The following is a 25,769-nucleotide window of genomic DNA, read 5'->3' as shown; positions in this document are numbered from 1 at the left end:
TCTCACTGCTGGGGCCCCGGGTTGGATCCCTGAATGGGAACTAAGATCCCATAAGCTGCAGGGTGCAACCAAAAAAAAAAAAAAAAAGGGTTCCACCCACAAGCATTAGCACAAGTGGGGCAGGGGGGATGTTTATTTTAAGAATATGGGTATTAAAGCATAGTGAGAGAACATGGCAAAACAACCAGAGGAGCCCCCAAGAAGTCCCCACCTGGGTCTCCTGATGGCCTTTTATTGTCCCTCTGACCATTCAACTAGCCTAACCCATCCAATTTTAACAGAAGATGATCGAAGAATTAAACCTATTTTCATCTGGGCTGGATCCCCTTTGCAGGGTCCATTTTCTGGAATTATCTCCACACAAAACCCTACTCTCAGCCATGGGTGCTAAGCTCAATGGGAAGATAGGAGACTAAGTCCCACAGCCTGAGGAGGGGGTGGGGCACAGAGGGAAGATGCTTATTATCTGCCCACTGTCTCCAGGGTTCCACCACCTGGGGCAAGGGAGAGCCTCCCCATGGGGCAGATGCAGTGGAAAGGGTGGAAAGGAGATGCAAATAACACTTAGCTGAGTACTTTTTTAAACTGTTGTTTTCTAGGTGTTTCATTGACATGTCCGATCTCTGCAGCTAGATTGTAAATTCCTTGAGCGCAAGGACTGTTTATGCTGTAAATCTTTAATCTACTACAGTGTTCAGCCCAGCGCTTCTCCTACAGATGCTTCATCAGCATACTGTTGATTAATTAGAATCTGCTTTGGTGGGGAAAAAAAATGGTGTATCCTTGCAACAATTACAGTGTAAGGTTTATTTGAAAGTACTGGATAGTTAAGAATCCGCCTGCCAATGCTGGGGACACGGGTTCGAGACCTGGTCCGGGAAGATCCCACATGCCATGGAGCAACCAAGCCAGTGTGCCACAACTACGGAGCCTGTGCTCCAGAGATCGCATGCCGCAACTACTGAGCCCGTGTGCTGCAACTACTGAAGCCTGTGCACCTAGAGCCCATGCTCGGCAACAAGAGAAGCCACTGCAATGAGAAGCCCGCGCACCGCAATGAAGAGTAGCGCCCGCTCGCTGCAACCAGAGAAAGCCCACTCGTAGCGACGAAGACCCAGCACAGCCCTAAATAAATAAATAAAACATTGACTACTTGTGTGCTACGAGACAAGGATCTCCCCACATCACCCCGTACTGGGCCTCATAGGAGCCACCCACCCCACCCTGGACATCTGACAGAGAAGCCTGAATAAGGGAGAAGTTCATCACCACTGAAATTGAGCAGAGTTTCCCCTGGAGACAGAGCCCAAAGACTTCTTTCTCACCTAACTTTCTAGGAACGGCAGGCCAGACAGAAACTGAGGACAAAACTGACCCCCACCCCACCCCATCTTCCTTCCGCTCCTGCTCTGCTACCAAGAGTCAAAGGTCTCTCTCACCCACCCCCATGTGAACACCCCTTTCGTGCTGGACTTCAGAGTCTCGCCAACAGTCCAGGTTTGCTACTTCCAGTCAGGAATCAGCATGTACTGCCGAACCCCGGGGTCTCAGCTCAGACAGGATGAGGCAGGAGCTGGCACTCCTCCATGGTCTTGGAGCCTGTGAGATCTGACTGCGGGCTAAGTCCCACAGGGTCCTGAGCCCCACGTGGCTCTCAGACGGGTCAGCCAGGAACTTGGAGAGTCAACACCTCAAGGGGATGTGGTACTGACGCTCATACCCCAAACACACATGAAATGGATTTAGTCTCAAAAGCCAATGGACTCAGTCTTGGTAGGGAACAAGCCCTTGCCGTGATAAGAAAAAGTTGTCAGTGATCCGTACCTCCTACCTGGAGTGATAATCAGAAGGCAGCGGAGTGAGTTTGGAATCAGGAGAGATCTGAGGGTCCTCCAACCAGACCTTGACCGTGCTGAGAGCAACCACTCCCCACACTGCAGCACACCTTCGGGGTAACCAGAGTCTCACGTCGACCAGAAAGCACAGCTCTTCCCTGGGACAACACTAGAGACCCTATGAATTCTTCTTAACTCACAGCAGTCTTCATCCTAAACTTGACAAGCTGAGGTTGCCTCCTTTTTCCTTAATCATGCCATTGGGTTTTCAACATATTTTTGTTGTTTTCTAAATATGGAACCAATCTTACATCATATGTACTGACAAATAAGGATCTTCAGCTGACACGATGATGGCAGGGCTTGAAAGGTTTTCCTGGGAAGATGGGTGTCTTGCCCTCTCCCCTGCCCTGCCTTCCAGAACTCATTGCCACTGTACTTTGGGTATCGGTGCTCTCTGCCTTCCACTCATGGCCTCCAGTGGATCCCTGCAGCCAGGCCTGCCCCAGGATTCCTGCAGATCTGACCGACAGAGACTTGCCTGACCTCTTAGCTAGGTTTCATTGGTTGTTAGTGAGTGTGTGTTGTGCTCTCTTTCCTTTTTAACTGCACTGTCTTTGGGGGTAAATGCAGAGCAGTTCTGAACACCCCACTCTCCCCATCTAAGCCAAACCTAGGGCCAGGGTTCTGGGATGGCAACCCTGCCACGTGGTCAGGCACACCATCTGACTCTGCTACAAGACAAACTTGGTCTTCCTGCTTCTGCTGGTCCACAAAAAATTAATAATCAACCATCATGACCTTTATACCACATTTATCAACCTTAGCAAAGGGAAATCTGGACTTTGAAAGCTAATTGGCAGGCTTGACTGCCCAAAGAAGTTCAAAGAACAGCTTAACCCGTTGTGTCAAAGTTGATGGCATTCTCTAGACACGTGACTAAGATATTTTTTATCCAGTATATTTTAAGTCGCTGTGCTCAAACAGGCAATAAGACCTAGAATCTGATCTGTAGTTCTGATCCTGGGGCGTCCAGGAGACTTTCCAGCTCTATGAACCATACACAAATAGAAAGACAGTTTAATGTGGTAAAGGACAGTGGCTTTCAAACTTCTTAGCTTCATAGTAAGAAATGCACGTTATATGGCAACCCAATACACAGAGAGACAGACAGACACATACACACATACACACACACACACACACACACACCCCTCCACATAACTGAAACAAAAGTTTCTTGAAACAATACTGCCTTAGAGGAAGATGCATGTGAAAGTAATTTATTAGGAAATATTTCCAGGGGAAAGAGAGGAATGAGGAACTTGCACCAGGAAGGGGCCGAGTAAGGGTCCTATATCAAGCCAAGTCACACGGAGGATAATTCTGACTCATTCCCACAGAGGGCTTGGGGGGCACTGTGGGTCACAATGACTTGCAGTCAGAATCATCCCAATGAGAGGGCAATAGAGCTGGAGTGTGTACATCCCCGTCTCCAACAGTCATTGGCCAAGGGCCACGCACACTGGAATTCAGCTGATGCGCACAAAGAGGATAAAGAGACTGAAACTAACACAACATTGTAAGTCAACTATACTTCGATAAAATATTTTTTAAAAAATAATTCTTTCCAGGAAGTCCCTGGCATTCCAGTGGTTAGGACTCCACGCTTCCACCGCAAGGGGCATGGGTTTGATCCCTAGCTGGGGAACTAAGATCCACAAGCCATGCAGTGAAGACAAAAAAAAAGACAAAAAAAGTTTCTCTCCTAGACCAAACTCTAAAAAAATTTTTTCTTAAAAAAGGTAAAGGGGGACTTCCCTGGTGGTCCAGTAGTAAAGAATCTGCCTTCCAATGCAGGGGATGTGGGTTTGATCCCTGTTCAGGTAACTAAGATCCCACATGCCGCGGGGCAACTAAGCCCACGCCACAACTATTGAGCTCGCGTGCTTCAACGAGAGAGCCCGCGTGCCACAAACTATAGAGCCCACGCGCCCTGGAGCCCGCACATCACAACTAGAGAGAAGCCCGAGTGCTGCAATGAAGAGACCATGCACAGCAACGAAAGATCCCACATGCCTCAACGAAGATCCCGCGTGCTGCAACCTTAGTTGCAGTTGACCGACACAGCCAAAAAATAAAGAAAATAAATAAATATTTAAAAAAAGAAAAGGTAAAGGAATCCCAGGTGACATGGTCGCAGAAGGGACAGCGCCTGCTCCAAACACCCTAAACATGAGTGATAATCTGTGATGTTTTCTACTCTGGTTTTGTTTTGTTTTGTTCTTTAACTTGTTGGCCATGGATTTGAATATCAGTGCAGCCACTTATGAGCTGTTATTTAACCTGTTTGAGGGTTTTCCTCATTCCTAAAATGGGAATAACTATCAACTTTGTTCATTGTGATGAAAATCAGAATCGATATAGATATCCCTAGCAAACAGTAGGTACTCCACTTGTAGCTATTATGATTAAAAAATATATCTTCAAAATACCTGGAAAAAGTAATACAAAAATGTCTGTATGTTCTTGACGTATTCAAGACATGCGTGCATAAAAACACAAGTGGTGGAGTATGGGCTCCTTTGCAGAGATACACTGGGCATCTGCACAAATGTTCACCACCTCCTGACTCCATGCCTCAGCTCTTTATTCCCTTTGACTAATGTCACTCATTGTCCAAGCTTTGTCTTAGATGTCCCTCTTTCATGAAGCTTTTCCAGACCACCCCAACTAAAAACACTCTCTCCCTCCTCTGAATTGACATGCTATTCTATTTGAAATTATTTTATAAAACTTTTTCCACTTTCCTTTTTCCTCTTTGCAGTATCTATTAAAATCCTGACATGGGAACAAATAGACAAAGCAATGGAATGAAACAGAATCCAGAAATAGGCTTAAATACATATGGGAATAATAAAAATAATCAAGGCATAGAGGGATAATGCAAACAGTGCTGAGATAACTGATTAACCCTTTAGGAAAAAAAAATTAACCTGGATCTCTACCTCATTTCCCATACAAGAGCAGATATCAGATGTGGCCCAAAGATTTTAACAGACACACACTCACACACACACACAAAACCCACATTGAATAACTATAGGAAAACATGAGTGAATTTTTTATATTTTTGGAGTAAGAAAGGCCTTTCTAAGCATGACATAAAACTCAGAAGCCATAAGAGAAAAGACAAATAAGTTTGATTCCGTAAAGATTTAAAACATCTACATGACATTAAAGACATAAACTCCAAAGTCAAACTGGGAAAAATATTTGCCATACGTGACAGTCACATGGTTAATTTCCTTTCATGAAGGGTTTATAAGAATAAATAAGAAAACAATAAAAGTGGACAAAGGACATGAACAAGTAGTTTACGAAACAAGAAATACAAATACCTGTAAACATATGAAAAAGTAATCTTAATAAAGAAATATAAATCAAAAATAGTTTTTTCGCCCAGATTGGCAAAAGTTAAAATGTTTGGTGAAACTGAGTGCTCTGAGGGTGGGATGAAATGGATACCATCACACAGAACTGCCTTCTCAGGAAGGGTGTCTGAGACTGGAATAGGGCACAGTTTGTCTGGAGGGCAATTGGCAATTTCTCTCAAAATGTCAAAGGCACATACCCTCTGCCCTATTGCTTCAACTATTTACTTGGGCCCATACAGACAAGTTATCCTACTTAAGTGAACAAAGATGCTATTGCAACATCATATTTATGGGCGATGTCAACTACAATTGCCACTCACCATGGGCACTCGTCATCTACCTCTACAAGGATTAATCATGCGCTGCTGCAGCTGCTGACTTTCAACACCCCCTGAAAAGTGTGGAGGGTGGAGAGCAGAGATGAGGCCCTCTGTGCTCTGGGAAAAACTGGCAGAACAGGTCTTCAGATCGTTAAATATTTTCAGGAGCTGATTTTATGAGCTTAATTTTTGTATCTCATCATACCTAGAAAAACACTAAAATCCTTCATGGTGACGTCTGCTCCTCATGACTAGCAGTAACCTTCACGCGACTAGCAGAAAACTTCTACAAAAAATACGTGCTTGGGGCTTCCCTGGTGGCGCAGTGGTTGAGAGTCCGCCTGCCGATGCAGGGGACACGGACTCGTGCCCCGGTCCAGGAAGATCCCACATGCCACGGAGCAGCTGGGCCCGTGAGCCATGGCCGCTGAGCCTGCGCGTCCGGCGCCTGTGCTCCGCAACGGGAGAGGCCACAACAGTGAGAGGCCCGCGTACCGCAAAAAAAAAAAAAAAAAAAAAGTGCTTGATTGCATGTCTTCCCCCTTCACCACAATCACATATATACTGACTTGCCCCCTACCTCCTTGGAGCAGTTTCTCAGAGCTATCTGAGGACTCTCTCCCAGTCCTCATTTTGCCCCCAATAAAACTTAGCTCACAACTCTCACGTTGTGCAATATTTCTTAAGTCGACAGAGAAAAGGCATAAACAACTGAAGTGGGCTTCAGTGGGTAACTGATAAATGATTGTCTATCCAGATAATGAGAGAAGGAATAATGATGAAGTATGGACTGCTGGTCAAAGATCTCCAACACAGGGACTTCCCTGGTGGCGCAGTGGTTAAGAATCCCCTGCCAATACAGGGGACATGGCTTCGATCCCTGGTCCTGGAGGATCCCACATGCCACGGAGCAGCTAAGCCTGTGCAACACAACTACAGAGCCTGCGAGCCACAACTACTGAGCCCACGTGCCACAACTACTGAAGCCCACATGCCTAGAGCCCATGCTCCACAACAAAGAGAAGCCACTACAATGAGAAGCCCGTGCACCACAACGAAGATTAGCCCCCGCTCACCGCAACTAGAGAAAGCCTGCGCGCAGCAATGAAGACCCAACACAGCCAAAAAAAAAAAAATTAAATTAAAAATAATAATAATAAAAATTAAAAAAAAAATATCTCCAACACATGCCAATAAGCTACGGAACATTCATGCACTGACACACACAAATGAGTGCCCATAAAAAATGATGGACACCAAGTAAAGTCTATAGTCTAGTTAACAGCATTGCACCAATGCCAGTGTCCTGGTCTTGACATTGTACTACAGATGTTCCCACTGTAAGATGTCACCATGGGGGAAGTTGGGGGAAGGGTACATAGGGACTCTATGTATTACTTCTGAGTTTATAATTACTGTGAGACTATAATTATTTCGAAATAAAAAGTTTAAAAAAAAAAGGTGCAGAAAGTGTGTATTGTGTGATTCCTTGGTTTTTTTACAAAATATCAAAAGGTAAGAACAGTCCCTTTGTCATTAAATTCAAAATGAGTGAGAAAAGCATATGTAATTAGAAGGACAAACCTACCCACCCCCTTCACGCCTAAGGGTTTGCTTGAGACAGAAGGAGAAGAAATTCTTAAAGTACCCCTACTTCCTTTGCAGAGATTAAAAAGAATGCATGCTGCTCAAGAATTTGATCTGGCCCAACAAAGAGAGAGCCCTCAGAAGCAGATTGCTCTGTCCTTTCTTTCAGCAAGGTTTGTGGTAGGCCTTATTCATTTCATACCACAGGCCTCTTATGCTGCTCTAAAAGCAGGACAGGGTAAGTGAAACTGCTTTGCATAATAATGGCAAACGTTATCTCCAGAGAGGGCAGGCTGGCACCCTCTAGGGAAATGGTTCATTTTCTTTTGTGGATTTAGACTGCCTTGTCCCTAGGAATTGTTGATGGTTCTTGGAAGGTGTGTGTGTGTGTGTGTGTGTGTGTGTGTGTGTGTGTGTGTGTGTGTGTGTGTGTGTGTGTGTGTGTGTGTGTGTGTGTGTGTGTGTGTGTGTGTGTGTGTGTGTGTGTGTGTGTGTGTGTGTGTGTTTATGTGTGTGTTCAGTTGATCCAGAAATTTACAGGAAAATGAAATACTTCAGGGGTGGGGGGTGGGCAGGGAACATTTCTTCATCTCATACCAGCGGAGAGATCTCAAGGAAAGCATGTGGAGCTCCAGGACTGGCCTTGCACTATTGTGCTGGCCTGACACTGCCAAAGCTCACCCTGCAATTTTCTACTCAAGCCCCCACAGAAAAATTTAAACGGGCAGGAACTGCAGTTACAGAGGATTCTTGCTTCAGAGCGCACTGATGCTCTGATTTGGGGGGAAGGGACAGATCCTCTAGGAGAACATCCCCTGTATGTTGAGAGTGGGGGTGTACACTGGAAAGATTCTGAAGGAAAGAAACTGTGAGTCCCCAGCAAAGCAGATGCCTGGTTGTGATTGGGATAGAGTAAAGTGACAAAGTAGGCAATTAAATAGTTAATCTCACTAGGGGATTGTAAGCAGAAAAAAGTATGAGACACCCCTGTAAATTAATGATTACTCAAGACAGCAGATTTGCTTAACCACAAAGCCAAACAGGCTTGCTTAACAACAAAACCATGCAACAGAAGCACAAGACATACCCCAAAACAATAAAACAATGGTGGCATGAGACCCACATCCTGCCCAGTGAGCTCAGTAAGTTAATGACCCTTAAGACATGTTCTCTGTACACATAAAAAGCAATAATTTATGGAAAGGGGACATTTCAAAGTGAAAGTCTCTCATTGTACTGAGACCTAAAATAATTTTTTCATAGTGCCACGATAGTCCTAACTTGACCATGTAGGGACAAGAAAACTCCCCTGCCCAACCTGGAGGAGGAGCTGATGATGGAAGCATGACGTCTACTTAAGAATGAGGAAGGGGAGGGAGACGCAAGAGGGAAGAGATATGGGAACATATGTATATGTATAACTGATTCACTTTGTTATAAAGCAGAAACTAACACACCATTGTAAAGCAATTATACCCCAATAAAGATGTTTAAAAAAAGAATGAGGAAGAAGGTGGTCTTTTCTCCCTCCCCACTTTTCCTTTGATTTTAAAACTGTACCCCACTAAGTTCTCGGGCAGCACCTCTTGCCCACCCACTTGTAAACCTCACAAGCGTCTATTCTAATAAATCACTTCTTATCTATCACTTTCCCTCTGGCTTCTTTCTGCGTTGAGACATAAAGGACTGGAACACCTTGGAGGCCCCCCAGCACGGCACCTATCGGTTTCAGATGGAATTAGGAGACCAAAGTGTTTAGTCGGAGTGAAACAAGAGGGAGGGGGACAGAACACAACCTTTGAAAGAATGACATAGCCCAAGGGCATGACATAACCTGATTAGAACCAAGTGGGCCCAAGATGGCAGACAAGTCAACTTCCACTAGACCTTGAGCCTCAGTATACGCTCACTGTAACACATCAGCAAGCTAAATGACACACCCACAGGCGCCATGACAGTTCCAGACTGTCCATAACGATTAAAAAGTGGGCGGTGGCCCAATTCCTGGAAATCCCCGCCCCTTCCCCAAAGAGTTGGAATACTCCTCCCACTCATTAGCCTATGAAATTACCCACCCCTATAAAAACTGACAACCCCATACCTGGTGCCTTTCTCACCTTCTGAGATGGCCCACACTCTGTCTGTGGAGTGTGTTTCTCTCTAAATAAATCCACTTCTTACCTGTCACTTTGTCTCTCACTGAATTCTTTCTGCGATGAGACATCAAGAACCTGAGCTTCATTAAGTCCTGAAACCAGGTGTGTGATGTCAGTTGGAAGACCGTGGGTTTTGGCCGGGTTTGAGTCCCTGCCACGTGGGTTCAAGTCCCAATCTGAGGTGCATGGTTTCAGGAGTAACATCTGTGAAAGGAAAAGGGAGGAAGCAGGATTGAGAAGGAGGATCCGTGAGACCCTGAGATGCAGATCTGACCAACGCCAGCCCAATAGGAAGCTCCAAAGCAAAGATGGCCCCTTAGAGGAGCCCCATGTTAGGCAGAAGTGGTGAGGTTCTTGTACCACCATCCTGCTCAGTCACTGGCTGGGGCCACCCTTGGAAGGAGTTAACTGCCAGCTGGCAGCCGACAGCTAATCAGACTCCCAGCAGCCAGAGTGAGTCCTTTCTAGAAGGAGTGAGAGGACTGCGCACCGGAAAAAAAAGAATATATATATATATATATATATATATATATATATATATATATATATATATATATCCATCCAAGGTTGTTCATTGTAGCGTTGTTTGAAATGGCAAAACACTGGAAGCTACTTAAACGTTCTTCGGTGGGAGACTGGCTAAATAAATTATGGAATATCCACACAATGGAATACTGTACAGCTATTTTTAAAAGGGAGAGAGAGAATAAAGGTGATCTATTGTGTACGACTCAGAACACTCTCCAAGAATGTATTTTAAGAAATGAAAGAGAGAAGTGGGGAAAAGGAAGAAAAAAGAAACAAGCAATTTGAAGGACATTATGTATAGTGTCATTCCATTCATGGGAAACATTTTAAACGGAAAATATGTATGTAAATGCATAGGAAACTTCTGGAAGGATGATACACAAGACCAAGAGCTATATGGGGAGCAGGTAAAGGAAGCATAGGGAAGAGTTACTTTTTTACTTTTCACTCTATAACCTTGTGTCTCTTTTAAAAATTGTGAACATGTGTTATTTTTGTAATTTAAAAAATGATTAAAACAAAAATGAATTGAGGCAGAAAGTAAAATTCCAATTAAGAGAAAATTAATTTCCAAGAAAACTGTCATTCTCTAACAACGTCAGAAAAATTAAAAGTAGCTATTCAACATTGACAGCAGGTCAGGCTGTCATAACTCACTTTGATTTCATATATAGAAATAAAACTGCCTACCTCACTGGATTAGACACATTCAATAAAATTTATAAAAATCACCCAACAGTTGTCGGCACTTAGTAAGTATTCAATAAAAGTCGTTGTTATCACACAGCCCTCCTACACCACCCAAGCCTGACTTGTGTCAATATTGCATGAGTCAATGACTAATGTGGAATGGTTGTTGCAAGATGCAAGACTTAAATTCCAACCCAGGTGAATTTCCTTCCAGACTGCAGTCAGCTGATAAATGGAATATTTATAAATGGAATGGAATATTTATATATGGAATATTTCCTGCCATATCAGTAAACAGAGGATGTCACAGTCATCAACGATTGTAACCCTCCAACAGGAGCCGGTGAGCCCTGAGGAAACTCAGGGCTGTAAAGAATACCATCTAGCAGCCAACAGACCGCAGCCACTCCCTATGCTGAGACCTGAGGAAACTCAAGATATGAAAACACAGGATACTGGCCCCAGATAGCTGAGGTGCATATCAAAGGAATGATTTCAGTGAGCCCAGACTCTTGCATCTTCCCATACATAGAAAAGCGCTAAATTACTTAACTTGAGATATCTGGTTTTCTTTAATTAACAATAATCCTTTGACATTCCCGACTACCTGCCTTTTGTTGCAGAACTCCTATATATCCTGGCTCCTCCACTCGCCTCCTTGGAGCAGTTTCTCAGAGCTATCTGAAACTCTGTCTCCTGGGCTGCAGTCCTCATTTTGCCCCAAATAAAACTTAACTCGCAACTCTCATGTTGTGCATTTTTTTTTAAGTCAACACAGCCCTTGCAGAAGATGGGAGTGTAGTCCTCAATCATGGAGGCATTTCCTCAAGATCTGCAGATGGTACCACCTCCATACAAGAACAATCCCATTACCTATTAAAATCCCCATTTCAAAGAGACTCCTACACACATATGTATTTCCCCCAAAGATTTCCTACCCTCATCTCCAACAAACCAGCTTGATGTGTAGTCGGAGCTGGAGACTCCCACTCTTCTTGCCTTCCCTCTACCCTTTTCTGTTCACAGATCCCCTCCCTCATGTCCCCTGTGTTCTCCCAAAAGAAATGGTGCTGGAGGCCAAATATCAACCCCGCCCAGACAGGGAGGGGCCATGTGATGTTCACGAGCTCACAGGCCAGAATTCTATTTTCCCCAAACCCTTTGCTCTTTGGGGTGTGGTCTCCCTCAGCCTCCCACTGCCAACCTCAAACCCTGGATCTGGCTGTCCACCTCTGGACAGGAGGTGAAGAGAGATCAAATACGTCCTGCAGGCCTGTCCCTTTGAACTAAAACCCTGAGAGGCTCTGCTCCAGGCCGCCTACATCCCCTCCCCCAGCCCCACAGGCAGGTGCAGAGCACTGGGAAGGGTTCCCACAGTGCATTAGCTCTGAACAAGTCAGGAAGAAGAGGAGTGTCATGCTATCCAGCCTCTGTTGTCAATAATTCATGAGGTTCAGACTGAGGGGCACCAGTCAGAGAGTCAGTTTTCCCCAGACATGGGGAAAATTAGACTCAAGCTCTCTTATCTCATCAGGATGAGCTGAGTACCACAGCTGTAACATCTAGTTTGAGGAATAAACTATAGATCCAGTGCATGCTTGTTATATCATTCGCTGCTCATACACCCCCTTTTGAATGCTGAAATCCTTTTCGGCTGCTCAGTTGACTTACACGTATACTAAAAAATCTTTAGCAAGTATGAATTTCATTAAGCAGCGATCCCCAGAACTGAATTTCACAAACCAGGATTCTCTCTCCTCTAATTGTAGGGACTGACATCGGGTTGTGAGACTGGTGATTTCACCAACTAACAACACTTTTCTCAACCTACCCATCTGCTTTCATCATCTTCTCTTAACAAAAAGACTAACACCAAAAAAATTAAAAAGGCGCAAAAGCATATCCCAAAATAAAGGACTACCTGTTAAGTTAAATAAGCTTAGATTTATGAAACGCTATATTGTCCTTTTCTCTTTTTGCCTTGAACTAGTGAAAACTTTGCCATGGATCTGCACAACTTCTCAGGCTGGCATTTGGAGGCCACTGGGTTAAACCAATTCAGATGCTGACACTGGGTCTGTCGGGGCCTTTCTACAGTGTATCGTAAGCCATACAGATTTATTAGTTCTCCCAGAAACCCAGGAGGGAGATCATTCCAGCCCACTTGGCAGAAGCGGAGACTGAAGTCTCGGACACAGAATTTATAGCTGGAGAGGACCTTATCCATTATCTACTCCAGCACCCTCAGTTTACAAACGAAGAGCCTGGCCTGTGGCGGACATAATAATTATTTTATGGTGGCAATAATTACTTATGTGTTTAGTAGTTTACAGTTTATAAAGTGCTTTTACATTCAACAAATATTTATTGAACTAGAATGGAGGCTAAGACCTGGGGACATAGTGATTATGGAGAACTTGAGTGCTCCTGAGTTCTCCGAATTTCCACCACTTGTTGGGGGACTCTCTAGCCTCCTTGCTACCACTGGGGCCTGAAAATGGAGAAGTCCCCTTGCAGTGGAGGGTATAAGAGATCCTGTCCCATCAGGATCTTTAATTCTGCACACTGGTTACCACTGGTGATCAGAATCTGCCCTCCAGGCCTGTGGGGATGGAGGAGAACTTGAGCCAGAGTGAAGGGCAGGGCAGGCCTACCCAGCTGCTCCCCTCTTCGTGTCTCTCCCAGGCTCCTGCAGCCTCACCTGAGACCCTCACGTGGTGGGCTCCATGGGGGCTACGGGTCTCACCCCCATGGGCAATCTCAAAATATTTGCCCTCCTGTGGGCTGTCACAAATGTGGACCCAGACTTTCTTGGAAAACAAAGTCCATCTTGAGGTTCTGGGAGGGAAAAGCAACCAACTCAAAGTCCCCTCTCCCCCAAGAAAAGACGTGGGCAAGCAGATGTGGAAGGAGGGGCGGGAGGACAGGGAAGTCTAACGGACTCCCGGAGGCGGGAGCAGCCCTCCAGGGAACCGGAACCGACGGAACCGTCCCACACCGGCCGGCCGGGCCGAGCAGGGGACTGAGGGGCGCCGCGGCCACAGCCGGCTCCCTGCGCCAAGGGCCCGCGCGAAGCGGGACGAGCTGTCCCGCTCTAGAACTGGTGGGGAGCTGGGAGCGGGGAGGGGATCTGGCTTCCGAGCGGGCAGCCGGGCGGGAAGGTGGCTCGCCCCTCGCCCTGCCCCTCACCCCGCCCCTCTGTCACTTCCCCTAGGCGGCGCAGAACCCTGAACCGGCCGCCTCCATGCAAAAGGCAGGGCTACTGTTGCGTCCCTGTGCGCGGACGTGGAAGTCCGTGCGGATGGCCAGCTCCGCGGTGGCGCGCCGGAACCCGCTTGAGAATAAGGTGGCCCTAGTAACGGCCTCCACTGACGGGTGAGTGCCCGAGCCCGAGTCTCGGAGGCCCCCGCTGTCTGCAAACAGGTACTAACCCCTTGTCCTTGGCCTCCCGTGCCCCATCTTCAGGCGTCACGTGTGGCCAGAGTCGGGCCGGGAAGAAAGGAACTACGTGGTTGGCCTGCAGTCCCCTCGGAATCGCCTCCCCCCCAACCTTGCAATTGCCGGCCCTCTTGTCACTGCTGCCTCTGGCTCGACTGTGCCACCTGGGTGCTGCCCGCCCCCCGTCAATCCCATCTCCCAGGGTTCTGGGCTGCCCGGGTCAACTAGCTCCACCTAGAGTCTGGGAAGACCAGACGCCGGAATTCCAGGACAGTCCAGATTCCAAAAATCCTATCCACTGCCTGCACCGACGGTGGAAATGATCCAGGCACCCCATTTTGGCACCCCACTAGTCTCATAGAACTGCGCCCCTACCTAGAGGGGACACGAAAGCCCTGTGTCCACATTCTTGTTTAGTTCAGTACATTTTGGCCTCTCTTGCCCAGCCCGTGTCTCACCAACCACTGTTGTCTACCCTGTTTCTCACTCCCACAGAACCCTGCTAGATGCCAGCTCTTCACAAATCTAAAATACAAGTGAATGGGAAATGCTAATGGCTAAATGCAAAATGTGTAACCCTTTCTCCCAGGGGAGTATGTAAAAAATTTACGTTTGTAACTGGAGACCCCCAGTTTCACATGTACCTGAGACCCTCCAGTCACGGAAATAGCTGCTGCTTGTTATACCCCTAGCTCATCTCTCTCTCCTCAGTCCCTACAGGGTATGGGGACTGTGACCCGTGGTGGCACCTGTGGAAGGTGATATCACTTCCTGGGAACCTAGACTGAAGGCCAAAACCATAAGAAAAATAAGTAAACCAGTGCCAAAAATATGCTAAGCATGTCCATCTGTATGGTAATGGCTGTGTCATTAACCCTATGTAACACATGGGGGTCCTACAGAGAGAAAGCTGGAATTCAAAGCCCAGGCAGTCTGATTCAGGAGCCCACGCTCTCACGCTCTTTTCCTGTACCAACTTAAAAGTCCTTATCTCTCTCTGCCCACAGGATCGGTTTCGTCATCGCCCGGCGTCTGGCCCAGGATGGGGCCCACGTGGTGGTCAGCAGCCGGAAGCAGAAGAACGTGGATCGGGCAGTGGCAATGCTGCACGGGGAGGGGCTGAGTGTGACGGGCACCGTGTGCCATGTGGGGAAGGGCGAAGACCGAGAGCGGCTGGTAGCCACGGTGAGCAGCAAGGATATGGGCGCAGAGCCAGGAGGTAGCAGAAGGGAGCCAGCCTGAGCAGGCTTTCCTGGACAACACGGGTGTAATCCAAGCCAGCACTGTTAACTAAAACACACCAGTGCGATCTGCATACCCACTCCAGTCCACCAGCACATTTTTATTGTGTGCCTTTCTGTCCTGCCTCTGAGAATCATCCCATCTCAGTCAGAGAATCAAAAAAACACGCTACTGTTTCAACCCTGCATTGTGCCTTGGGGCACCCCCCCAAAAAAAAACAGCTGGTCCTGGCTTTCCAATCTAATTGGGCAGATAAAAAGGGTAAATACAATTGCAAAATAGGTATTCCCACTCTGAGCTAATAAACCATCAATCCCTGCTTTTCAGCTTATAAAGTCCAGTCTCCGGGAACCTACAGGAGGCAGCCCATCAGGTTTCAACCACCTACTGTGTGCCATGCACTTTGTTTTGAGCCTTTTGCAGGCTCTCTCCAAACAACAACCCAAGCAAGGCCAGGATTAGTCTCCCTGTTTAAAGACTGGTTCAGAAAGCTGGATCAACATCACAAGGTCCCACAGGTAGTAAGAGAAGAGCTGTGAGCCAACCCAGAATTGCCAAGCTGCCTACAGACTACCAGGCGTTTCCCCATCAGGTCAGGCGTTAGGTGCCCACTTGGACTTTAGCCTCAGAGACAGTGTCTAAGCCAGTGTCAGAGCTGGTGCTTGGCACCAGTCTTCCAGCTGCGCAAGAAAATATGAACATTTTGCAAAGGAGGCTGCTCTTCCCTAGGCTCAGGGCACACCCTTTACTTCTTGGAGTAAAAGGGAGAATCTGTCCGAGAATGGAAAGCAAAGGATATTGTGCTAACAGAATGAAAGATGGTGAAATAATTTGGGTAATCTTAGACAAGGAGGACATGAAATGATGGTAGGTGGTGGTGTAGTAGACAGCATAAGGTTATTCCATTTGTCAGGAGTCATTTGGCAAATGCTCAGATGTGCACTGGAGAGAGCCAACTGGGGGTCCAAGAAAGCCACCTTGCCTGGCATAGGCAGCTGGACAGAGCCTGAGATTGAGACCTTGATCCTCAGGGTGAGGGAGCCACCTGGGATCCTGGGCCAACTAGTGACTAGCTGTATGACATGTACGTGGCCACTTAGTGTCAAAATCCTGCTGGGAAAATGACCTCTGGACCCTCACCAGGTCCACTTTACCCATCCTGCAGCTCTGGCCCAGAAGCGGGGTTTGAACTAGACCTTGAAGAGTGCGTGGGGCTGGGCAGATGGCATAGGGCCAGGATTCCAGATGACCCTGCAAAATGAGCAGACAGCCAAGCAGGGACGGAAGGGGAGAGGGGAGCATTGTGAACCCACAGCAGAGAGAGAGCACAGGCTTGAGAGGGCTGGTAGGAAATGGGCCGGGTGGGAAGGATGGGGGACAGGGGCCTCTGTGGCCTCCCAAAGGAGTTTAGACATTCTTGGAGGAAATAAGAAGCCATGTGAGGTTTTGAGCAAGGTGAAAATGGTTATTAAAGGACAATAATCTGGCACTGGGAGGAAGGATATATTGGAGAAAAGAAGACTCTGAGCCAAGGACATCAGGGAGGAAGCTGGTGCTGTCACTTAGGTAAGAGCAGTGGCAGTAGGACCAGAACAGATGCGCCCAAGAGACATTTAGTGGGAACCAACCAAGATTTTTTTTTTTCCTGGCTGGTGTCAAGAAATAGGAAATAGGAGAGATGAATCAAAATTGACTCTCAAGTAGTTTGACTGGCCAGTGTCAAGTGGAGAATGATAGGATACTTGTTAGCAGTTTGAGATGCGTCCTGCCTATTGCCAGCCACTACCTGTGATGAGGGAATCTGCTGCCCTGAGGATGGTTACTCCCCAGTGGCCTCCTAATCTGCACCTCAAAGCTTCTCAAAGGTGTCATGAGCCGAAACCAGATTAGCTGCTTTTCCACTTGATTCTACTTTTTAAAAAAAAATAGAACTGGGCTTCTCTGGTGGAGCAGTGGTTGGGAATTCGCCTGCCAGTGCAGGGGACACGGGTTCAATCCCTGGTCCGGGAAGATCCCACATGCCGCGTGCAACTAAGCTGGGGCTCCACAACTACTGAGCCTGTGCTCTAGAGCCCGCGTGCCACAATTACTGAGCCCGCAGGCCACAATTACTGAGCCCGCACGCCCAGAGGCTGTGCTCTGCAGCAAGAGAAGCCACCATAATGAGACGCCCGTGCACCACAAGGAAGACGCAACAAAGCCAAAAATAAATAAATAAAAGAAATACATTTATTAAAAAAATAAAAAATGGACCTGTCAGAACACAGAGTAGCAATCACACAATTTAGAGCAAGCCTTAGAAGACACCTGGGTGGTCATAGTAGCTTTGCCATTAATTTTCCAGTGTTCTCTGTCTGTTCAGGCAAAAGCCAGCCTTCCCTCCTCTCTATGCTGATAGGCCTAGAAAAAGAAGGGGACAGGATACACAGCAGAAGTGGGAAAGCGCTCCAGGCGGCTCTGCTGCAATCCACTATCTCCCCACCCCCAAACACACCCGCACACGGCCCAGCACACATCACTTTCTAATGCATACCGTGTTTTCCTCATCATGAAACTTACACAGAGCCAAGGCAGGTGACTGGGATTTTGTGCTGGGACATCAAAATTTAGAGAGTGCCAAGAGACTATTGATACAGGTTTGCAAAGATTATGTGATTTTAAAATTTGTTCAATTTACATGTTGACAGCCCAGGCATCCCCTCAGTAGTGTGGAAGCAACTGAGCTTTGCACCTAGTTAGCAAGAATAATTAGTTAAAACAGGAGCTAGCAGATTGTTAATAACACACCTCTGTGTGCCAAATCCGGAAGCACAAAGTTGGTGGAGGGCCCATTTAGTGCCGCTTGCCCAAGGCATCAAAATTCCCAATTCTGGGCCAATGCGAAGTCTGGTTGCAGCATGGCATCATGTTGGCAGATTGTTTGGCTACTCGTTACTCCAGCATGTGTCTTCACCACATACTTACAATTTATTAAGGAGGTGAGATGTTGCCTCTCTTAGTTTTCCCAGTTTAAATCTCAGTTTCTGCCTTGAATCTTCCATGCCTCCAGGCCAAAAAAATAAAAGCAAGGGGTGGGGGGAAGGGAGAAATGGCTTCATAACCGAGTGTGAAACTGCTTTAAGCCCAGGCCGGCATCTTCTCCATCCTGGCTCTCCTGGGTAGCCAGTTTCATAGTGACCCCGACGCACTTTTGAAGGACTCTTATGAATTAGCTCTGGGTTAGAGTGTAAGTTCTGCCACCACTAACTAGCCTTGTGCCCTGAGCAAATCACTTCACCTTTCCCAGAGACTGAATGAGCAGGCCTCCTCTTCTTAGCTGGCCCTGATATGTCATTACTGAGCTATATGACCTTAAGAAATTAACTTCCCTGGACCTCAGTTTCATCACCTTCACCATGAGGACATTGGGCTAGGTGATCTCAAAGGCCCGAGTGGCAACTTTCTATAGGTCTAATTTTTTTTTTTTTGGCTGCGTTCATTCTTCGTGACTGCATGGGCTTTCTCTAGTTGTGGCGAGTGGGGGCTACTCTTTGTTGTGGTGCATGGGCTTCTCATTGCGGTGGCTTCTCCTGTTGCAGAGCACGGGCTCTAGGCACGTGGGCTTCAGTAGTTGTGGCACACGGGCTCAGTAGTTGTGGCTCGCGGGCTCTAGAGCGCAGGCTCAGTAGTTGTGGCACACGGGCTTAGTTGCTCCGCGGCATGTGGGATCCTCCCAGACCAGGGCTCAAACCCATGTTCCCTGCATTGGCAGGCGGATTCTTAACTACTGCGCCACCAGGGAAGTCCCTATAGGTCTATTTAAACTTGTTTCTCCGTTCAGGTACGTGTAGACAGGCTGAGTTTGAGATAATGGTAACTCATTCAAGGAGAACTGGACAGTAAGCACTGGGAGAAATGGGGCTGGGAAAAAAGAGGAAGGGTCTAGAAATGGACTTTGAGGTGAGAGCTGAGGCCATGAGAATAAAGGAGATCCCAAAGGGAAAGTCTAAAGAAAAAAGGGTCAGTGACAGCCTCAGAAGTGGGGGCAGGAAGAAAAGACTGCCAAAGAAATGAGACGACCTTAAATGTTTTAGCAGCAGAGCTTGGGGTGTTTTGGAGAGAAAATGTTTTAAGGAAAAGAGGTCATTTTGACAACGGTTCCTAAGAAGGAATTCTTTATCGACACTGGTAAATGCACTTCCCTTATTGTCCTGCAGCCCTAACTCAGACCTTACTCCTCTCTAGGCTGTGAACCTTCACGGGGGCGTGGACATCCTGGTCTCCAATGCTGCCGTCATGCCTTTCTTTGGAAACTTAATGGATGTCACCGAGGAGGTATGGGACAAGGTGAGACGGGATGAGAGCAGCAGGGGGTGGGCCTCAGAAGACACACACTCAGTCTGCTTTTAGAATGTATTTGTCAAGTGCAGTGTAAATGTGAGGGATCCTTGCAATTTGCCACACGCCTGCAGTGCACCTGGTAAAGGGCGAATGGCGGGGTGGGGGGCTTCCTCTGTCCCTGCCCTTCTCTTTCATTTCTGCTTCTCCCCAGTTTTGTCTTCATTTGCTCCTTGCTAACCCGTCTTCTGCCTCCCTTCCCCATCTCCCCCACCCCCGACCCCGTGGGCTTATCCAGGCTCTTCTTCCTGGTTTATTTCCAGCAGACAGGGCAGCTAATATGCCAATAACTAGTACGCTCAGACTTACCCGCCACCCCTCCCCTTTTCAGCTGCCAAAAAAGAATGATTTTTCATTAGTTGGAAAACTTTAATAGCTGCTAGTTAAGTGAAATATCAATGCTCATGAAATTAACTAAGTTGCTGCTTTATAACATACAGCCTTTTAAAAAGACCTGCGCTTTTTCCTTTGTAACTCCAATGTCTAGAACATCTGAGATCCAGATGTCTAAATTCAAGAACGAGAATATTAGTTTTCATGTGAATGTGTACAATTACATTATATTTATAATATATTTCACACACCTACATTCTTTAATTATAAAGCCTTAATTAAAATATTTGTCTTTCTTTACTGAAGTTAATAGTCCCACCTGATTTGAAAATGCTAAATTTTTCATGATCTCCCATGGTTTTGCTTTTTACCCTGACGTCATCCATAATTTCTCAACACTGAAGTTTAAGGATACTAAACTATTCTCGTTTATCAGTGTTTCACAGACATAGAGACCAAAGTGCCAAAATGCTCTTCAGTGAATCAGTTCCTGACTGATATTCTTCAAAGTAGAGAAACATCTTTCATGAGCAGTCTGAACAGAGACCACATGAAAATCAGTTATAAAACTAGTAATTTTTCTTTTTAGTTGGCTTTTTTTTGAATTTTATTTTATTTTTTATACAGCAGGTTCTTATTAGTCATACATTTTATACACATCAGTGTATACATGTCAATCCCAATCTCCCAATTCATCACACCACCACCACCACCCCTGCCACTTTCCCCCCTTGATGTCCATACGTTTGTTCTCTACATCTGTGTCTCTATTTCTGCCCTGCAAACCGGTTTAGTTGGCTTTTTTTTTAATATCACAGTATATCAAATCTAAATGCAATGGTTGATCCTTGATTGAACCTTGGACTTTAAAAAAAATAAGGACATTTGGGGGACAATTGGGGAAGTTTTATTATAGACAGTATATTAGGTAAAATCATGATTATCAATGTTAAATTTCTAGGGTGTGATAATGGATGGTGGTGTGGAAGAACATCCTTAGTCTTTGGAAATAATGCTGAAGTCTTTAGGGCTAGAGCATTAGCATGTCTGCAACTTACCTTCCAAGGGGAAGGAAAAAACTGCATAGGTACATAGCTAGGGCAAATGGTACAAAATGTGAACCGTTGGTAAATGTAGGTAAAGGATATCTGGATATTCATTGTCGTTCTATTTCAACTTTTCTGTAAGAGTGAACATTTTCTAAATAAGAAGTTGCATGGGGGGTATGGGAGGGGACTATCCCAGCAGTGCCTGGAACAATGTAAACAAGGGTCACGCATTTGTTTTCAATTACACATGTGGGGTTTTGATTGTAGACTATGTTCCAGCTCCCCCAGAAGTGCCTCCTCACGATCCCACTTGCCAATACATGTCCAGCCAGACAATCCATCCTGGAGGGCCAAGAGCATCTCACTCCCTAAGCTCAGAAGCCAGAAAAGTGCTGGAACGGCCCCAAGTGCCTGAGGTCCGGCCACATTTCCCCCGAGAAACACGGCGCACTCCGGGGCAGGTCCAGGAAGCCGTCCAATTCCAGGCTCTCCCTAGTTGGAAGACACACCGAAAATCCAGCTCACGTCCAAGGCAGCCCTGAGAGTTCAGCCCCATTCTGGGTCAAACCATACTTAGGAAACTAGCTGAACCGGGCTCCATTCTTCCGCACCCGAACCTAATGTGTCATCCTCTAACTGAATAAACCGGGGAAAGCCACCTCTCCCTGGGCCTCGGTTTCTTCACTTGTAAGGCCAAGTAGATCACCCCTAGGATCTCTGCCAGCCCTAACAAACAAATCCTGGGAACCGCACTCTCACTCCCCATTGCCCTGCCTTGTGCCGCCCTCTTCCCTCATGCCGCTCCCCCTCTTCTCTCTATTTCAGATTCTGGACATTAATGTGAAGGCCACAGCCCTGATCACAAAGGCAGTGGTGCCAGAGATGGAGAAACGAGGGTACAGAGAGCAAGAGGGAGCCTGTGTTCGATGGGCCCCATGAAGGCTGAGGGGAGGGTGTCCATGGGAAGAGGGTCATTCTGTTCTTTTTCCAGAGGCGGCTCAGTGGTGATCGTGGCCTCCGTAGGAGCCTACAGACCATTTCCTGTAAGCACCTCCTTTTCTGCTACTTTTATCCCTTCCTCCATCTTGTACCTTCTACCCTTCCAGTCACCCTAAGACATTTGTCTCCCCTTTTGGAATCACATCACCAAGTACCTTCCAACAAAATAGAGGTCTTGCCTCTACAAACACTAACCAAGGGGAGGTTTAATCACAAGACAGTTTTCTAACTGGGACCCTCCATTACAAGAGATACCCTATTATCTGTTTATAACCCTTTATATCTTATGTTAAGAACCAAGAATGAACTGGAATTGAAGAGAATAACCCATTCTCTCCTTTCCCCAGGGCCTGGGCCCTTACAATGTTAGTAAAACAGCCTTGCTGGGCCTCACCAAGAACCTGGCCGTAGAGCTGGCCCAAAGCAACATTAGGGTGAACTGCCTGGCACCTGGACTCATCAAGACTAGCTTCAGCCGTATGGTGAGGAAGGGGAGTCCTGCATCCCACTGGGACCCTAAAAGGCATCTTCTCAGGTAGAAAAGCCCAGCTCCTTGGTCCTGAGCTCCCAACCACTTCTACCCCCCATCTCTGCACTTTTCCATATCCCCACTCCATACCAGCCATGTGTCCAGACCAGACCCCCACATGATCCTTTCCTGAGGTGCACAGTGAGACTGAGGAATTCAGATACCACTCAGGCCATTTCATATCTCCTTAAGTAGGTGAGACCTGGGGCGAGCCAGGAAAATGCCTCACTAGAACTTGAAGAGAATGGAGCAGAAGAGGGAAGAGGGTAGAGACTGGGAGCTGGGAAGGTCTAGGAAGTGCAGGGGGTGCCTCTCCATCGCCCTTTCAATTGATGTGAGGGCAGGCAGTTTCTCCCCTCGCCGTCCCTCACAGGAAGAGATTTCCCTTTTTCCTGCAGTTGTGGGATGACCAGGAAACACTGGAGAGCCTAAAAGCAACCATGCAGATCAAAAGGTAAGGCTGGGGGCTTCCCTGGTGGCACAGTGGTTGAGAATCCACCTGCCAATGGAGGGGACTTGGGTTCGAGCCCTGGTCCAGGAAGATCCCACATGCTGCGGAGCAACTAAGCCAGTGCGCCACGACTACTGAGCCTGCACTCTAGAGCCCGCAAGCCACAACTACTGAGCCTGCATGCCACAACTACTGAAACCCACGCGCCTAGAGCCTGTGCTCCACAACAAGAGAAGCCACTGCAATGAGAAGCCTGCGCACTGCAACAAAGAGTAGCCCCCGCTCGCTGCAACTAGAGAAAGCCCGTGCACAGCAACAAAGACCCAACACAGCCAAAAATAAATAAATTAAATAAATTAATTAAAAAAAAAAAGGTAAGGCTGTCACAGGGGAGGGCAAGGAGGGATAAAGATGGTCCCTCACAGCCCACGGCTTGCTGACTCTCGGTCCTGCAGACAACACAGGCATGCTTTCCTCTGCTTCAAACACACAGATTTCACAAGTTCTTGAACACAGCATTACTACAGTGGCGTGTGCAAGGAGTCTGCTTCCACTGCAAAAACGAAACACAGAGGCATCCAGGTTTAGCAGAGCAGAGCCCTGGGGGAGGCCCTGACCCCTCTCTCCACCTGGGTGTTTGCCTCCACCTCTGGGCATCCCTAAGGATGAGGGACCAAAACCAAAACCAAAACATGCTTTTATTAGTTCCCCTTGAATAAAAAGTCATGTGTCCAAAGCTCAGGTTAGCGATCCTACAATCCAAATAAAAGGAATGAAGAGCTTTACCAAGTCCCCAAACTCCCCTTGCCTAAGAAAGCTAGCCTCTTCCCCAAAGGGTTGGCCGAACTGTTCAGGTACCTTCATCTGGCTCTCTTTCCTCTAAGTTCCCTGCCTCTCTCCAGCTTCTGGCTTCTGGGAACTCTCTTGTCTTTAGCTCCTCCGCCTTGTCTCCTCAAGGACACACATCAGCAATGCCTGCTTGAGGGGGGAGACACCCGCAAGTGCTCCCAAAGCCATTCTGAGGTCAGGCATGAGCTGCTGGCCTAGTTCACAACTCATTAATAAGTCAGGGTATTGTCACCCTTGAGCCGTAGTGAATGATCCGGCCCCATGCTTCTCAGTGTTGGATGCACGTTAGCTGGGGTGCTTGTGAAACCACAGATGCTCAGACCCCACTCCCAGAGATTCTTTTTCAATTGGTCCGAGGTAGAACCTAGGCATCTTTGGCGGGGGTGGGGGTGGGGAGAGTTAAGCCTCTCGGACGACTACAGTGTGCAGCTAGGATGGAGAACCACTAATCCAAGCCTTCTAGGTTTGAGGTACCCACTCTACCCACCTCTAGAGCATTCTATAGCAGTTAGGTTGAAGTGTTCCCTAACAATGCGATCACTGATACAAACACTGAGAATTAGCACAGTCTCACAAAATGACTTTAAGGGACAAAAATAGATTCCTGAAAAAGGTGTCTGTGAATTGAAGCTGTACAAATGGAATCGTTTTAAACAAATCATTTACCGTCTCACAGACTCCCTGACATTCGAATAGTATGCACACATGTGAAACAAATTCTCTGAAGAGTGAAATAGCTGCTCACCAGGTTATCTATATAACTTTGGATTTTGATGTCCTGAGTTCTCTAAAAAACAAAGTATATATTATATGAATATAATGTGCAGTGGTTTTTGCAGAGTACAGTATTAATGCTTATACTGAACTATAACAGCTTATATTCATGGTAACCCTATTACTGCCCCTACCCTATGGGCAGTACACTGGTCCTGAAAAATCACCTGATACTTCTTGATTAAGCAAATTTCATTCCCAGGTTGATTTTTACTCCCTTCTTTTTTTCCCCTCCTCCCCAGGATAGGCAAGCCAGAGGACTGTGCGGGCATCGTATCTTTCCTTTGCTCCGAAGACGCCAGCTATATCACTGGGGAGACAGTGGTGGTGGCTGGAGGGATGCCATCCCGCCTCTGAGGACCTGGAGAACATCCACCAGCACAGAGATTGGGCTCCATCTCCTGGGTCCTGTTCCAGCATCCATCTACTGGCCTTTCCCACCTCTGCCTAGCGTACTGCTCACCTTACACCCTAACCACCCCCCCCATATCAATTCTGCCCTGTGGAAAGCTCCAGCATTCTCTGGGGTCAAGGTGTGGTTATGAAGATTCTCACTGTTGCTGTGGCCTTGGATAAAGACTTCCCTTGAGAGCACAGGGCAGGCCTGCTGAGAGGGCTTAGTCTACGGCGGCAAAGACTAATATTTTTTTTCTGGGCATCAGAGGAATTTGAGGGAGATGGGAGAGAAGGAACCTGGAGTGGAAGGAACAGGGTTGGAAATTAACAACTCGCAAATGAGGTCCAAATAAAATACAGATCATCACGATGCTTTGAATCAGTGTGTTCGTTTTTCAGTGTAGGGTGCATAGGTGTGGTAGCCGAGCAGAGAGCATAAATGTGAGTGGACTGGATTCCCCTAAGATCCCCCCAGATACTGAGTCTGGATCCTCCTACCCCTCCTCCCTGCCTCCAGGACCTGAGCGTAATGCTGGGTGTGGAGGTGTTTGCAGAGCTGCCAGCTGGGAGGAAGTGGCACGGGAATTCCCAGGTGCTGCTCTCAGCCTCACACCCGCGGGGATGGTGCCAAGAACACCACAGGGATCCCCGAGGCTGGGCAAGCGGAAAATGAAGGACGAAGTCCCCCACATTCAACCATGTCCTCTGCCGGCATCGCCCTCGGCCTAGAGTTTCTTCCTTCGAGGGTCAGCGAGGACGCGCTGGACGGGTCCCGAGCA

The 25,769-nt window shown here is 47.2% G+C and overlaps 2 protein-coding genes across 5 annotated transcripts in view; one reads left to right on the top strand and one right to left on the bottom strand.

Annotated features, from left to right (window-relative positions):
• Positions 1 to 14,129, bottom strand: part of LOC309818817 (uncharacterized protein) — an 85,354-nt gene extending 71,225 nt beyond the window's left edge. The window contains exons 1-2 of one of the 3 annotated variants that reach the window (XR_014296382.1): positions 13,985 to 14,129; positions 9,361 to 9,539 (exon numbers count right to left, since the gene is read on the bottom strand). Coding sequence is in view for 1 of the 3 variants with exons in the window: in XM_082648765.1 (XP_082504891.1) it covers positions 9,361 to 9,539; positions 11,492 to 11,497 (185 nt within the window). In the remaining 2 variants the exon portion in view is untranslated. Of the gene's footprint in view, positions 1 to 9,360; positions 9,540 to 11,491; positions 11,593 to 13,984 lie in introns of those variants that run through there. The other 2 variants (XR_014296383.1, XM_082648765.1) reach the window with 2 other exon arrangements.
• LOC309818816 (dehydrogenase/reductase SDR family member 4-like) lies at positions 13,548 to 25,354 on the top strand. Of its 2 annotated transcripts, none has more exons than XM_082648764.1 (9): positions 13,548 to 13,656; positions 13,768 to 13,928; positions 14,999 to 15,176; positions 19,458 to 19,559; positions 21,818 to 21,888; positions 21,984 to 22,035; positions 22,339 to 22,526; positions 22,919 to 22,974; positions 24,837 to 25,354. In XM_082648764.1, the coding sequence occupies exons 2-8, from the start codon at positions 13,798 to 13,800 to the stop codon at positions 22,950 to 22,952; spliced, it is 756 nt and encodes a 251-aa protein (XP_082504890.1). In that variant the 5' UTR covers positions 13,548 to 13,656; positions 13,768 to 13,797; the 3' UTR covers positions 22,953 to 22,974; positions 24,837 to 25,354. The 2 variants fall into 2 exon arrangements, with proteins under 2 accessions (XP_082504890.1, XP_082504889.1); XM_082648763.1 differs by having other exon boundaries at positions 13,550 to 13,656; positions 22,339 to 22,473.
• Positions 25,355 to 25,769: the final 415 nt, after the last annotated feature.

This window comes from Grampus griseus, assembly GCF_964374135.1.
Source record: "Grampus griseus genome assembly, chromosome: 2".
Classification (NCBI taxonomy): Eukaryota; Metazoa; Chordata; class Mammalia; order Artiodactyla; family Delphinidae; genus Grampus; species Grampus griseus.
This window is presented reverse-complemented; position numbering and strand designations above follow the sequence as displayed.

What these genes read in the sequence shown, in the direction of transcription:
- LOC309818816 (XM_082648763.1), top strand. Translation starts at nt 13,798, where the DNA reads ATGCAAAAGGCAGGGCTACTGTTGCGTCCCTGTGCGCGGACGTGGAAG. An exon ending in GTAACGGCCTCCACTGACGG is followed by an intron (nt 13,929 to 14,998) that starts GTGAGTGCCCGA and finishes CTCTGCCCACAG; the next exon opens with GATCGGTTTCGTCATCGCCC. An exon ending in GAGCCTACAGACCATTTCCT is followed by an intron (nt 22,036 to 22,338) that starts GTAAGCACCTCC and finishes TCCTTTCCCCAG; the next exon opens with GGCCTGGGCCCTTACAATGT.